Here is a 14,699-nt window from a genome sequence, read left to right on the forward strand (position 1 = left end):
CACATACACACACACACACACACATATATATATATATGCACTTAGCCAAGCATTTACAACATACAGAACTACGTAACTGACTGGAAAACGTCTTGACAGAGGCCAGGACAGACGTAACCTGAGGTCTGGAAGATTTGACAGTCAGCAGATTTATCGGCGAGTGCGTCAGCATTAGATGTGAAAGAAGTAAACAAGAAACCTCGTCGAGCTGCAACAGTTTCTGGCCCACGATCGTTTGGCCAAACAGTCAAGAGATGTCTTTAATGCAAATCTGAAAAAGCATTAAAGCCTTTTAACATTAACGGTGTCTTGAAATAGAGAAAGACTCAAAGTGCCCAAACACCTTGAAACCACTGATAGATAATTTGCAAAGATCGACTGCAGATAAATGGAGCAGACTCCTGAGGCACAAGCTCGCCGTCAGGAAGACGTCAGGCAGACCAGGCTGCCGTTTCATCGGGGTGCAGAAACAAGCATTCGTCACCAGATTAGTGCAAATTTGCTCTTGCTTGAAGGTACAGATGACAATGACATTTTTATAACTACCATATGACCGTTGGAACATTGTTTATATGTTTTTTTATCATTTTGAAATGAAAATCAGCATGGTTTTGTTATTATAAGTGATAATAAAGCTGATGTGAAGAATGTTATCTGTAAAACGTTCAAATAATTTGAACAAAAATTATAAACTTGAGCTTTTGTAGCATTTTGAAAATGTCTAAGCTTGTTTTTTAATAGCTGGGAATTAATTCATACCTTTAGAATCAGACAAGTTGTGAAGCTGTGTTTTAATAAAAGCAGCGGTGGATGATGTAATGTGATATTTTGAATTATTAGAAATTATTGACGATCGGTCGAAGTAGAGGGTTCTTGTTCAGGATGATCAGTTTCCCTTTCACTTAAACTCTGAATGTCGCCATAGTGCATCTTATGTGAGTGTTACTGTCATTGCCTACATTTCAAATTAAAATAAGCAATTCAAAGTTCATCAGAGTGGGAATGAGAGCACATAAAATCACGAATCCATATTCATCCTATATTCATTACGCTTCACAAAAGTTGCTCAAATTGCACGGCTGATTAAATCTGGTTAGAAGTATTGTATTTTGTTAAATGTTTACAGCAGAAAGTAATAAAACCCTCACTGGGATTTTTAATGTACAAAGAAATTCAAAATATGATATTTTCTGCCACGTGCCTAAACGTGCCTATTTCATGCCTAAACAAATGACTATCTCAGTTACAAAAGCAAAATCAATTAAAAACTTGTTTATGTGTCTCTAGACAGGAAACCCTTTCAGCCCCTTTGAAATAATTGCACAATTTTACCCAAGGAAGCAGACAGAAAGGTGAACTCAGCAGTGGGAACATTTCTCTAATGCTGTACTTCCCCTTTAACATCAAACAGCAGTTGTGCGACCATGGCAAACCAAAGGTTTTTTCCTCTCCAGCACCTTCTGACTTAGTAAAAATGAACAAAATAACATCAAATGCAATAAGAGGGGTGTCGTCTAAGGACGTGGAATATTTGCAAATGGAGAAAGGTGGCGAATGTGAAGGTGTCAACCTCAAGGTCCTTTTAAGTGGTTGCCTGACTTCTCTTTCATTCTGACTGTCCCTCTTTTATGTCATTTCTTTACTTTGTGATTCTTCTCTGTCTCGCTCATAAAGGACAACTGCCAGTAATGCAGTCTTTCATTCATCACTGCCAGTAATGTCCATCCCCCACTCGCCTCCCCCTGTGCCCCTGATCTCTGTAAACTCTCACACCTCTCAGTCTTTTTGCTCAGTGCCGGTTTTTGTCACAAAAGAATATGCGAAACCGGCAGAAATGTTGAGAAAGCCGTCTAGAAAATGTGTGTTTTCTGCGCGTCTCCTCACAGAAAGGCCTCGGCGCGTTCCGTCTGCGTTACTGTACGAAATCTGGAAGCGTGCGAAAGCCATAACACGCCACAATCTTTTCATCTAGTCGTGTCATCTCCTGTCTTCCTTCCACTCATACTCCGAAGGTGTGACTGTCTCCGGCGAGTTGAGCTCGCACGCCTGCTTGTGGATGTTGCCTTTATTCACAAAAGTATTTGTGTTTCCGCGCAGAACTGTGTCAGATTTTGTTTTGTCGCAAGTGTGTGTTAGTGTGTCAGTGTGTGCCCTCTTTATCTGGTGCCACAGGGATCACCCGAAGGCTTCAGAGGATGAGATTAAATAGCAGTTGAACGCATAAAAGCGGAAGTACGTACAGTGATGAAGGCAGTAAAAGCACGACTGACAAGAAGGTATTTCGCAGAGTTAGCCATGACTCTTTGACCTCAAGACCTCAAGACGTAGGAGCTCAGATCCATTGTGGATCGTGTAGTTTTGCAAAAAAAAAAAAAAAAAAGAGCCGTGAGTTGAGCTAAGTTTCTCTGAGAGCTGTTGCAGGATATGTGGAGGGAGCATCAGTGGTCTCTGTCTTTTTCTGCTATTTCAGTTCTGATTGTCAACCTCAAACAACAGGAAATCCACCGTGACCCACAATCTTTCACAGCTCACGCACTCAATCACACACATAGAAACACACAATAATCAAACAACACCATGTTTCCATGCAATCGCAGCACTGGTGGTTCTCAAGCTGCAATAGATGCGAGCAAAGAAAAACTGAACAAAATCATGACATCAGCAGCAGAAAGATGGCGCTTCCAGGCATTTTGGGACTCACCTTCTTATCTCCAGCCACAGCTCAATAAAATCAAAACCCAACATCTCCAGATGCACGCAGGTTTGTCAGAGGTTGCGAGATAAAATTACTTTGCAGCTTTATCGCTTTCATTTGTGTAATTTATGTTAACCATAGGAAGAGAGATTGTGTCTGGGGTGAGCGCAGCGCAGGGTTTGCAAATATTGTGATATTTTCTCCAAAAAAATTGGGATTGTAGGAAAAACCTAATAAAAACAACAAAAATAAATTGTGTATTATTTCTACTTTTATTAGCGCAACGCAACATGACAAAGACGACCGGGAAAGTTAAAGCGCCGTGCAGAACTACTCAAAACTTTTTTTCTTTTGCATTACATCAGCTGAAAACCCCAGAATTCAATGGTTTCCATTGGGATTTTACGTGATAGACCAACAACAAGTGGAAGAATTGTAACATGTGGGTTTCAAAATGTTTTGTTACAACAACAAGCATTATGTGACATGTAGGGTTTAATTGGATCCTAATCTGAATGAAACTCTGTCTTTCGGTAAAAACTTTCTCCCACCTGAGTTGTGGATCAGCAGTTTCTCCACGGTGACCTTTGGTCTCTGTTTCCTTAGCCGGTCTGTCAGCGTACGTGGATGTCCTCGTCTCTACAGGTTTGCATCTGTGCCATTCTCTTAAATCTCTTCTCGTTCATTGGCAAAACATTATTTTACTCTTTGTAAGGTATTCGGTTGAGTTGGATTTTGCAACGCATCCTTTCCGTTTACTGTTAATAATTATTTCTGACTTATTACGTAAAGTTCTAAAAATGCTTTGCAGTTTAAAGAGAGCAAATAAAAAATGTGTAAGAATCCCTTTGTGTGGCACTGTAGAAGTCAACAAAAAGAAAAGAAGACGTCTTCTGTCGAAACATTGTAAATGTCTTTTTTTTTCTTTTCTTTTTTTTTTTTGAGGCCACATTTTGACCGATATGGGCTGAAAAAGTCCAAATGTTAACATATTTATCTGGGCTAAATAAAAACAAAGACCGGGTAACGTGTTATTTAAACATCTGGCTTGAGTTCTCTTACTTTGAATCATTAACATTTAACATGTTGCACCACTCAATCAACAGAAACCAACTCATTTTTATTTAGGCCGTGATTGCCACAGTCAAGACTGAAAATGCGAAAATTTAAATTGTTCTGCTCATTTCTCGTAATGAATCCAAAGAATGTAGCTTTCATCATTGGTTAAACACCTGAACAATAAGCATGGTGCCTGATGATTTTTATTTGAAATGAATAAAAACATTTGACAAAAAAATCTGCCCTGATGAGTAAAGATAATGATATCAGAAACCTTTCTTTGTTTTATTTCTTTTCTGTTTGTTTTGTTTAAATGTTGCACTAAAACAAACTTTACACAAAAAGTCTTAATTGTTCAGATTAAATTCCCAACAGGTGCATTCTGCGTATATATAAGTATTGTTTTTTTGTAAAATCTTTAAATAAGTGTGATGCATGAAAGAGTTTCCCGTTCACGTCGATTAACCAGCTCTCTGTCTTCATGTTTGTTAAAAGCACAGGTCGGTTCTGCTTTCCAGCATTTCCGCTCTGTTGTGCTGACACTGAACAGGCTCTGCACACAGAAAGCTGCTGTTACAACATGCGTTAGCTTTTAGCAAAACACCCACTCGACTCATTTACGAGTTTAAGTGTGCACCTGAGAGGTGGTACGTTACGGAGCGAGGAGTCTTGAGCTGAGTGGATTTTCAGAGATGGAAATGTTCTGATTTGTCAGTGAACAAAGAAGACGGGCAATTAATGATAAGACGTGTCTTTTGATTAATGTTTACCTATATCAATAATTCATCTGCTTCGTCTTAGAAAAGCAGAGGTGCTGCAGAAACTTAAAACATTACTTGTGACTGCAAATGCAAACGTTCGAAAGAGTTTCTTCTTATTTCAGAGAAGGTCAGGAACACATTTTCTTGCCGTTATTGTTTCTTGTGCACTGTTTTCATTCTCACACTTTTTATGAGTTTAGTAAGGTTACAGTGTATTATGATAGGGTTAGGGTGCCTGTGATTTCACAAAGTCTAAGACATTTAATCCTACATTTTAAAAGTTTTGCAGCCAACTAAAGTTATAAAGTCCAAGCTGTGACAATCTACTAAAGACAAAGAGGAGAAAAATCTGATAAGAAAAAAAAAAACTGAACGTTTCTGATGTGGTGCAGAAATACGATCCTATTTCTGCATCACATTAAAACTTTACTTGGCTTCAGGTTCATTTGACCGAGGTGCAGCTAAATGTGTGTCAGGCTTCACTCTGTAATATCCTCCGATAGAAAATGGGCCAAAGATGAGGAGTCTCGATTAAAAAAAAAAAAAAAAAAAATCACAACCACTAAATCATGAATGGGTAAAAGTAGATTCAGGTTGGTCTAGAGAGCTAAAGGTATGTAAAACATTTTAAACAAAAAATATATTGAAATTTAAAAAAGTCAAATACTCTAATGGAGAGATTTTATTTGTGAGAGCTTTTAACCCTAAAAGAGTTTTACTAAACTCTTCCCACCACAGTTGTGTAAAATTGATTTAAGGCCACTGTATTTATTTTTACATATGAGAAACAAACAACGGAGAAAAACGCTTTACTGATAACGCACAACTCTACAGTCAGTCCATCTAAAATCACCCTGTCAGCAATCTGCTCTTTGCACTGTAAAAAAAAAAAAAAAAACCCTCAGCTTTCCTCTTACGGAAGCTTACAAACGCAAGCAAAGCAGCAACCAAAGTTTGTATGTACACAAAACACACACGCAAACACACACACACACACACACACACAAACACACACACACACACACACACACACACACACACACACACTCAACAAAGTTTATCCAGAGCAAAAAGATGATCAGAAAGTCTATTTACATTTTACCCAGAGAAAGATAATGTAGTTTAGAATCACTTCATCTCTTTATTTGCAACATGGAATAAATACTTTTCTGAATTTGTTTTCTTTATTTAAGTCATTGCAATAATCAAAAATATATATGCAGGTAAGCCTTACAGGTAAACTTGGGTTGAAGAGCAAAATGTTTCCTAATGTATGAACGTAAAAAATTGTTTGACCATTTTTAACCAAGAAATTAAATAAGTAAGACATCATATAGAAAGTGAATTATTTTCTGAATATGCATTTGAAAATATATTAATTTCCGAGTTTTTTTTTTAATGTGAAATATGTTACCAAAATAACTTGTTTTGAAGTGCACAGGAGATTAATTGTGTCATAATAAATAGATAAACAATAATCAGTTATTTTACTGACATGTTAAATAGTGACCCCAAAGCAAAACAAAATTTGTTTTTAACAAAAAAGGGCCAAAAATTTTTTAATGAAAATGAAAATAAAGATTTTTGCCAGTGCAGTAATATCATAAGTGAGTAATTTAAAAGCACTCTGAATGACCTTTGGAGGACGACTGATTTAATGCAAAGGACATCTTGTTTAAATATATTTAAATGTATGACTAGTTAGATTTTTGTTTTTGAAACGAGTGTGGTTGTAGACAATCGATAAGTCATTCATCGGTGAGCTGCTTTGAGACAATAAACAACAAAGATGGAAAACTGCCCACGGTATCCTTTTTGAGGGACAGGGGAATTATTAAAGCCGATCTGAGCACCACTTGACATCCGTTAGGACTTTGAAGTGCCTTCTGATTTCGGAGGTGTTAGACAAAAGTCGTGTTTTGACGGTAGCAGTGGGTATGAATCAGCTCAACTGCTGTATTTCATTTACCATATTTTGGGGAGAATGTGTCACCTGCGATCGTGAAGTCGGCTTTGATCTGAAGAAAAACCGCTTCTGGTGCTTTTGGAAGAGTTGTGTGCAAGTTTTATGCAGCGGGAGGAACAAGGAAATCCTTTTTCTGATAAAAAAAAACTAAAAAAAACTCTAAGATCTGCACAGGAATCCCACAAAATGCACTAACTGAGCCGTGTGTGCGTGTGTATGTGTGTGTGTGTGTGTAAATTCAGGGAGCAAACAGGTTAACCTGCTGCGGCTAAGAGGCAGAAATATTTAGTAATATCTCCATCAGTTGGAGGGTGCTGTATGGTTTCGCAGTATCCACAGTGCAGCTGCAGGAGAGAGATAGGCTGCATCTAGGCGCCATCTAAGAAGCAGCTGCAAAGGTGTGTGTGTTTGTAAATGTGTGTGTGTGTGCGTGTGTGTGTGTGTCTGCAGGCTGCAACAGCAAAACCATTTAAGCAGCTTTGTGCACGGGAAAACTTGTTGCGCCTCAGTTTTTCACCTTTCTGTCCCTACAACACCAGAAAGCGACATTCTTCTTGTTCAATCATCACTTTCGACTGAGCGCCGGGTCTTCCGCGTCTGCATGGAGTTAGTCCATTTAAACCGATGCCCTGCGGTCAGGCTGCATCCTGTTTTCCGTTGATTTGTATTCAGTGGAAGCGAATGCAAAAAAAAAATAAAAAAAAATCAGGCTTGCATCATCGCATTTCGGCCTGCTCCACTTTATGCTCAGTTCAGCCAGTGGAATACTACCACTAAAAATGTAAACGACTCGGAACAAGGGCAAGACGCGCGGCGTTACAGGCGGACTTTCGTGTGTTTCTCGCCGCACTTTGAATTGTCGCTCTCTGAATTGAACGAAATGCCATACGTGAGCTGTACAGTACCTGTGGGCAGAAATAACCGTGGCAATGATTCAAATCTTAAAGCCATCAAAGGGAGCTAACTCTGAATCATGTTACCAAAGCATAAAAGCGAAACACATCAATCGGCGTGAACGTCGCCAACAGTCAACCAATGCAGAACTCTGGAGAGAACAAATAAGTTTCAAAACACCAGGCTTCATAGAGAGCAGTTATGAGATAAAAATGCAACCCGTAGAGGATCCAAAGCAGAGTGACCAAAAATTTCTCGCGTGAACCTGAGAGTTGTAGCAGAGTAGGTTTTGAAGAATAACTGCGTTATTAAAAAAAAAAAATGAGAGAGAGAAACTGAACAAAACGCTTAATGAAGCTGCATGAGGGAGCTGTTTGAAGCGACAGGTGTCTGCATGAAAGGAAACTTATTTCAAGTATTTCATGAAAGCCAGAACAGAAACGCTGCTGCTTGAAACCAAAAGCACTCGGAGCATCACGAAGCATCGGCTTTAATCGATTTAACCCGATAAAATATCTTTGATTGCACTGCCCACACACACACACATTCACACACAGATACAGACCAGAGAAGTTCATCCCTACCTCGCATCATCCTCACTCCTCCACTCGTATCAGACGTTTGTCCCACTTTCACAAACTCTACTTTCCTCTCACTTTGTCTGCCTAGCGTCTATCACTTCTTTTCTTTTTTCTATGGTGAACAATATCTTTTAATCTGCCTTCTTTCTTTTCTTTTTTTTTTCCTGTTCGTCCTTCAGAGAGCTGGGTCAGGTACTCACTGCAGCTTCAGCACACATATTCAGACTTTTGAGTGACAGACACCGCCTCACCTTCCTTCTCTGTGTGTGAGAGAGAGAGGCATAAGACAAAGAAAAGGGGGGGACTGTCCCCTGTCTTGACTTTTTTTTTTTCAAGGAACTTTTTTTTTTCCTTATGCCTTTGTTGTTATCCTGCACCCCCTCACTCTATAACACATAAGAGAAGAAGAAAAGCCTCATAATGTCTGGTGCCTCTCAGGCTCTCCATGTGAATAAAGCTGTACTCGGTTAAGCAGGAGTCCCTGAACGATGCAGCTGAAACATGCTGGGTGCAGAAACGACCTTGGGTTTTATTTTATTCCTACCGTGCAAACAGTGTTTAAAAACTTTTACTTTCCTGTTAGCTTGTGGAGTTTTACAAATATTTATGCAACGTTTTTGCTCCTTTTCACTCCAAAGCTTTCAGCTTAGCTTGCAGATCCGCAGGTAAGTTTCTGCGTTAACTTACAGGCAAAATGTGTTTTAAGATCTAAAGAGCTACAATAAGCTGGTGTTTGATGCACCACTTTAATCCACACAAACATCATTTGCTGTGCATCTGATTAGCTTAAGATATTCCTGTTTATACCTCTCAGCTGAAACAAAAGGAAGCTTTTCAAAAAAAGGTATCAGTCAAGGGTGCGTGGAACAAGTTGATAGCATTACTTACAAACTAAAAAAAAACTGATTACTAAGTAAAGAAAGGCGAGTTGTGTTTTTCATGAGATATGCTGTGACTGAGAGGAAGGGTTGTTTGGAAGAAAGAAAACATCCAGGTTCGGCTAAAACTTCTCAAAATCTTAACTTTTTGGTCGCAGCTCCAAAAGGATCGTTTGACACAAACAAGAAGACTGGATATCACCAAAAGAACCACGTGGTGGTGGCAGTATCATGCTTGGTGTTTCCTCTCTTCAGACGGACCTGGTTGGTATCAGTATGAATTAGTGCCAGTCGGTTTTGAACCGAGCTCAAGATGAAGACGGATTTAATTTGTTAGCATCAGCAGGATGCATCAAAAGCTCCATAAAGAGCGCTCTAGTTTAAGGTTAGGGGAGATTAGTTTTTGTAAATTTTCCACCTCTAATGGATTTTTTTCTCACCACAAAAATTAACATGAGTGTGTGTAAAACTTTGGAAAAGGCAAACAAGAGGGCCCTGCTGAAGATAGTGAGGGGCAGGTGTGTAATATCTATTTAATGATTCATCACATATTTTCAAAGGACATATGGCGTAAGCTAATAATTTTCACACTGAAACTATCTTTAAAATACCTCAGGGGTAAGTTTTAACACTTAAAACAAAACAAAATAAAAAGTCTGAGTTTCTAAACTGTATTAACAGTGTTTGGGTAAATATGCAAATAGGCAACACACCCCTGCTTTCTCAGTACATTTCTTTGTCTCCCCCACACTGATATTTCTCCTTTTGAAGCAGCTGAATGATGAATAAAAAAAGGACACCAACGCTTCAACACCTCTGGGTTTAAATTTTCATTCACATTTCCAGCAAATTTATCACCGTTCAGCCTCAGCTTGTTTATCAGCACACCACTTAATACAAAAGCTGTGTTACGCAGAGCATCCCACACTTGATAACACGGCCAGGTGTGCTAAAGTTGTGGCAGAAAGTGTTAAACCAAAAGAGTTAAAAAAAGACGAGATGCTATCGCTCTCATCTGCATTCAGATGCCAAAGTAGCTGGTGTTTGTGTGTGTCTGAGCACATGTCTGTGTGCCTGTACATGGGAGAAAGGAGGGGTGGGGGAGGCGCACAGGTGCAACACACACAACCCTCACCGGGTTTGCTAATAGCTCAACCCCAGCGACACCAATATGTAAGTGTGTGTGTGTGTGTGTGTGTGTGTGTGTGTGTGTTTGCTGTACAGGTGCAAAGTTGCATGTTCACAAACTATGAAGTTAACCGCAGTGCATGCACAAATATCTAGCACAAACACGAGCAATGTCATTACCGTATGCAGACACACACACATCATGCGAGGCTAACGCACAGAGACGGTTTGAACACAGACGACTTACTCAAATGAGTCTTCTTGGACACGGCGCCTCCTGTGGAAAACAGTGAACATTATTAGCTCCAAATACAGAAATTTAAAAAAAAACTACAATATGGATTGCTCATTGTCTCAGTTCAACATTACAGCAAATTGTCAACATTTCCAAATAATATCAAACATAAAAAATAAAAATAAACAACATTGTAAGAACACCAATGACATGCTGACACATCTGTAAGAGATTTAATCACAAAAAGAAATCATGATCATCAGACTATGCCTTTGCCAACACAAACATCAAAAAGCTTAACATTTTCACTGAATACAATTTAGACAAAACACAACAACAGTATTTGTGTTTTCTTAGCAAAACCAAAAGGAGGCTTGCTTATCTCTCTAGATATCTTGAGAAAAAGAGCCTTGTTAGCTAAAGATCACGAGATAACCATTGCATGCCAAGAAAGAGCCGCTCTTATCGCGGCAGAAGCTGATGATCTGTAACAGCAACGCGTTAATGAATAACTTATAATCGTATTGATTCCTTTCCTTATTACCACGTTAACTCTTTACCTGAAAAAAAAACAAACGACTTTGCTGTCTCAAAATAATTAAACTGTTATTGGAGCTCAGTAGAGGCAGTAGTCACAAAACCTGTTATGACAATTATACATTTAGCAAGTATTGGCAAAATGATTTATTTCAAGAAAAGGGCGTAGACAAAGGACTACAAAACGTCACTAAATTAGTCATATTGAGCACAAAGACTTAATAAACAGTTATCATAAAAATGAGGTCTAACTAAATAGAGATAACTAAATTATTATCCTAAATGAAATATGTTGAGATCAAGACAAAATGTAAAATGTCATCAAGGTGCAGTGAGCTCTTGTTTCAAGATGTGATTAATTACTCACAATTCCATCTCATCTCATATTCATTTTAGTGCACTGAGACTGTTGTTGTTGTTGTAAAATGAGTAGCTTTGAGATAATGATGAGCTTTAGTCATAAAATTAGAAAATATTTGCCACAAGCTGAGTTATCCTACAATTTGAGTTATCACAAATTAGGTCATCTCTGGACAATTACATTATTAAACTCATTTACAAAAAAAAAGGCGTTATCTTAGGTTAAGCGTTAAATGAAATTGTTGTCACATCTGCAGCTTATTTAAAATTACATAATAAAAATATAATCACAAGATAATGACACAGATAAACGGCAAAATCTTTGACACTAACAATGCGCCTCGCGATAAATAATTATGGAGACGCAATTGAAGTTATCAAGATCAAATCAGCTGCCATCTGCAGAAAATGATCCAAATTAATCACCATCTTGCCATCGCATCGTGATAATCTACTTCTAATGTTTCGGCTACTTACAGTACACTGATACTGTCTTTCACTACATGAATAATCTAAATGCTTCTGCCACCGAAACCTTCACTGCAGCATGACTAACTGTGATGAGGTGGCTGACAACGTACCGACGTGCCATCTGCAGAGACGCCTGAATTCAGAATCACAACATCCTCTATCATGAGCAAAACATGCAATTAAACACGGCAGCCCGCTTCCTGGACATTTGGGACATCCTAACAATTAAATAACTCAGAAAGCAATTCAGCTACTCATACTAAGCTTAAATTAAGTCCTCTTCCTATCGGGTGGTTTGGATGAAAGATCTTTTTTTTCTTTCTGGTGCACAAACTGGACAGATAAGAATCCTGGGTAAAAGTGGTTAAATTAGCAGATTCCTATTTGCGCTGGTGTCTGTTTGTGTGACACTTCAGTGCATTTACACAGCAGAGATAAAGGCAGAGGAAGGTGGGTGTCTGTGAAGCAACTGGTCCTCCTTTTTCGTCTGCCTGTTTGACCGCAGTTGTGAGAGTCTGTGTTGCAGTAGGTGTGAGAGAGGGTCGGTTCTGAACCAAAGAGTTTATTTCTGGAGTCGTACACACCAGTGTGTGTGTGTGTGTGTGTGCGTGTGTTAGTCAGAGAAAAAGAGAGACAGAAAGAGAAAGAGAAGGAAAGAGAGAGAGAGAGATGTTTTAAGGCAAAGCAGATAAGTATCAATGGAAGGCGCAGAGTTTGCCGGCCTTTGTCTGGCGCCACTTCAGGTCCTCTGTGGTTTCCTCTGTTTTCTTGCCCTCATCAAATCAGTTTTGCTTCATAAGCAGAAAGTATGGAATGAAAGCAGAGCAGTGCACGCACGGAAAATTCAAAAAACACGTCAACACGAGCCGGGCAGGTGCTTTAAAGGGAATTGTTTCGCAAAAGGTTTTGTTTTTCAACTTTTAGTGATGCATTTTTCTTAAATTTTGGTCCGTTTTCATTCGATCGTTTAACAATACAATTTGGTATTTACTCGGACGATGAACTAAATTAAAGAAATGCACGAAACAGCAAAAAAAAAAAAAAGAAAACTACTGCTTTTCTTTTTGTGCTTAAAACACGAATATTTCTTTTGAAAAAAATAAAAACTAGCCGTATTCCTGTAAAATTAGGTGAAAACACGTTCAGCTACATCCAGATGTCGGGGTGGCCATTAAGCCTCCGCAGAGGAAGCTGGCTGCTGGCGAAACCCGTCAGTCAAAATTTCACTGGCTTGTCTGCGCGCTGACACCGAGGCTCGCTGCTGAGTTGACAGTCGCTGCATTACATAACAGTACAGGAGACCACTGAGCCCGGAGAGGAGGACGACAAGTTTGCCTGAATAAAAATACACCTTTACAATAAAAACACCTGTTTTTATGCGGATGATTTCATTGCTGATTAAAAGGGTAAAAATCGTGTTATAGAAAATTATCAAAGTAAAAAAAAGAAAAAAAGTGGCACTAATTGTAACTATATAAAAGCCTCATGAGGATAACTTAGTTGATGATGAGGATTAAACTGGACTGTTGACCAACAAATGGCATTAATTCCATGTCCTTAGAGCTAATAAGGCTTTCTGGATTCAGCCAGGCAGCTCAAAGGCCATGAATTTAAAAAATAATAATTGTAGAAAATGTATTAAATATTTTAGGCTGACAACATGCATCATGATGAGACTGAATTCTAGTAAAAATCCTGTTTTCTTAATTTAAAAAAAATAGAAAAAGTTCTAATTTAAGACTAATGATAGCGTTTACTCTCTCGTGAAATAGAGAACAATCATTAAGACATCGTAGCTTAATTTCTCGAACAGCTGAGAAGAGTATAACTATTAAACTGCAACATTTAAGCAGGGTAGCAACCGGATGCCGCAGCAACAGAAACCGATGTCAGATTCACAAACGACTGATGAAGCGGATCGAATCCACAGCGGGTGAGCAGTGACAACGCAAAGAATTAATTTCTGAACAGAGAAGAGGGGTTTTCTTTTTGTGTGAGCGACACCAAAATTGCTTAAGAAATATGAGAAGACACCCACAGCAGCCACAAAACCCAACAAACTCATCACCCCAAGAACAGCCGGCTCAGCAGCATGAAACCGAACAAGAGCTGCACAAACACAGCGACTCTCCGCTTCACCCTGAATAAACCAGTTTCTAGGACCTGATCAGTAAGCTGATGCTGTTTTACTCCAAATCCTTAAGCCCCTTAGCATCCAGTTTTAACATTTTGTTTTCTTCTAAGTAGCTCTAATCTTGTTAAAACTGTCTTTTTCCACTTCTACTTAACACTGTGTGTGTGCGTTGCATAACAGCGTTTCAGCTTCAGCTCTGCCTCCAGCTGCTCTAAAATTTGATCATATTTGGTCTTGTGTCATCTGCAGGCGAATCCTGAGTTGAATTACTCGGTGAATCAAAGGTCAGATCCAGAGCAGAAAGCATAACGTGCTGTTGTATTAAACTAATTTGATTAGTGCTTAAAAAAATGACCATAGCAAAGAGCAAAACAAGATTTAAGACTTTTTTTTTGTAACTATTTAAGTAAATTGTCATCACAGGCAAAAAACATTTATGTCATTTATTTGAAATATTGTTTGCCACAAATTGCAATCTTAGGTCTTCTTTAGTATTTCTACAAACGTGTAAAATCTGTTTTGGGGTGTTTTTCCCATTTGTCTTTGCAGATCTTCTCAAGGTCAGTCAGGGTAGATGGGCTTCATCAATAAACAGCATTTTTTTTTTTTTTTTTAGGATTTTTGGAGATAGTCAGCTATATTTAACTCAGGTTTGGCCATCGTAGAACATCTCAGGGTCAAACCCATTTTCTTTTCGGGCCATATCAAAAATCTGAATGTTCATAAAGGTCTGGTTGTGCCAGAATATATTGAGAAAACCAATTAAACTGTTAAAATATCAATAAATAGCTGTTACTCCAGGATTTTGTGATTGTTTTAGGGGTTTTTTGCGATCAAAATTGTAGATTTAGAAATGCTTGTTAGGGATTTTTCCGATATTTGCGCTAATGTATGATGTTAAATGCGCCTTTTTATTACTCATTGTATCAATTACGGACTATAAAATCAAGTAAGGCTGAGACAGCAGTCACTCAAACCCAATGTTTGTGACCAATTTTGA

The 14,699-nt window shown here is 38.6% G+C and overlaps 1 protein-coding gene across 3 annotated transcripts in view; it reads right to left on the reverse strand.

Moving 5' to 3' along the window:
- The window catches only part of rorc (RAR-related orphan receptor C), a 29,421-nt gene that overhangs the window by 8,399 nt on the left and 6,323 nt on the right, over positions 1-14,699 (reverse strand). For 2 of the 3 annotated variants that reach the window (XM_015019633.1, XM_015019634.1), the window contains exon 3: positions 10,210-10,239. In XM_015019633.1, the coding sequence (XP_014875119.1) occupies positions 10,210-10,239 (30 nt within the window). Of the gene's footprint in view, positions 1-7,959; positions 8,196-10,209; positions 10,240-14,699 lie in introns of those variants that run through there. The other variant, XM_015019635.1, reaches the window with a different exon arrangement.

This window comes from Poecilia latipinna, unplaced genomic scaffold, assembly GCF_001443285.1.
Source record: "Poecilia latipinna isolate Pla-1442-1.1 unplaced genomic scaffold, P_latipinna-1.0 Scaffold2460, whole genome shotgun sequence".
Classification (NCBI taxonomy): domain Eukaryota; kingdom Metazoa; phylum Chordata; class Actinopteri; order Cyprinodontiformes; family Poeciliidae; genus Poecilia; species Poecilia latipinna.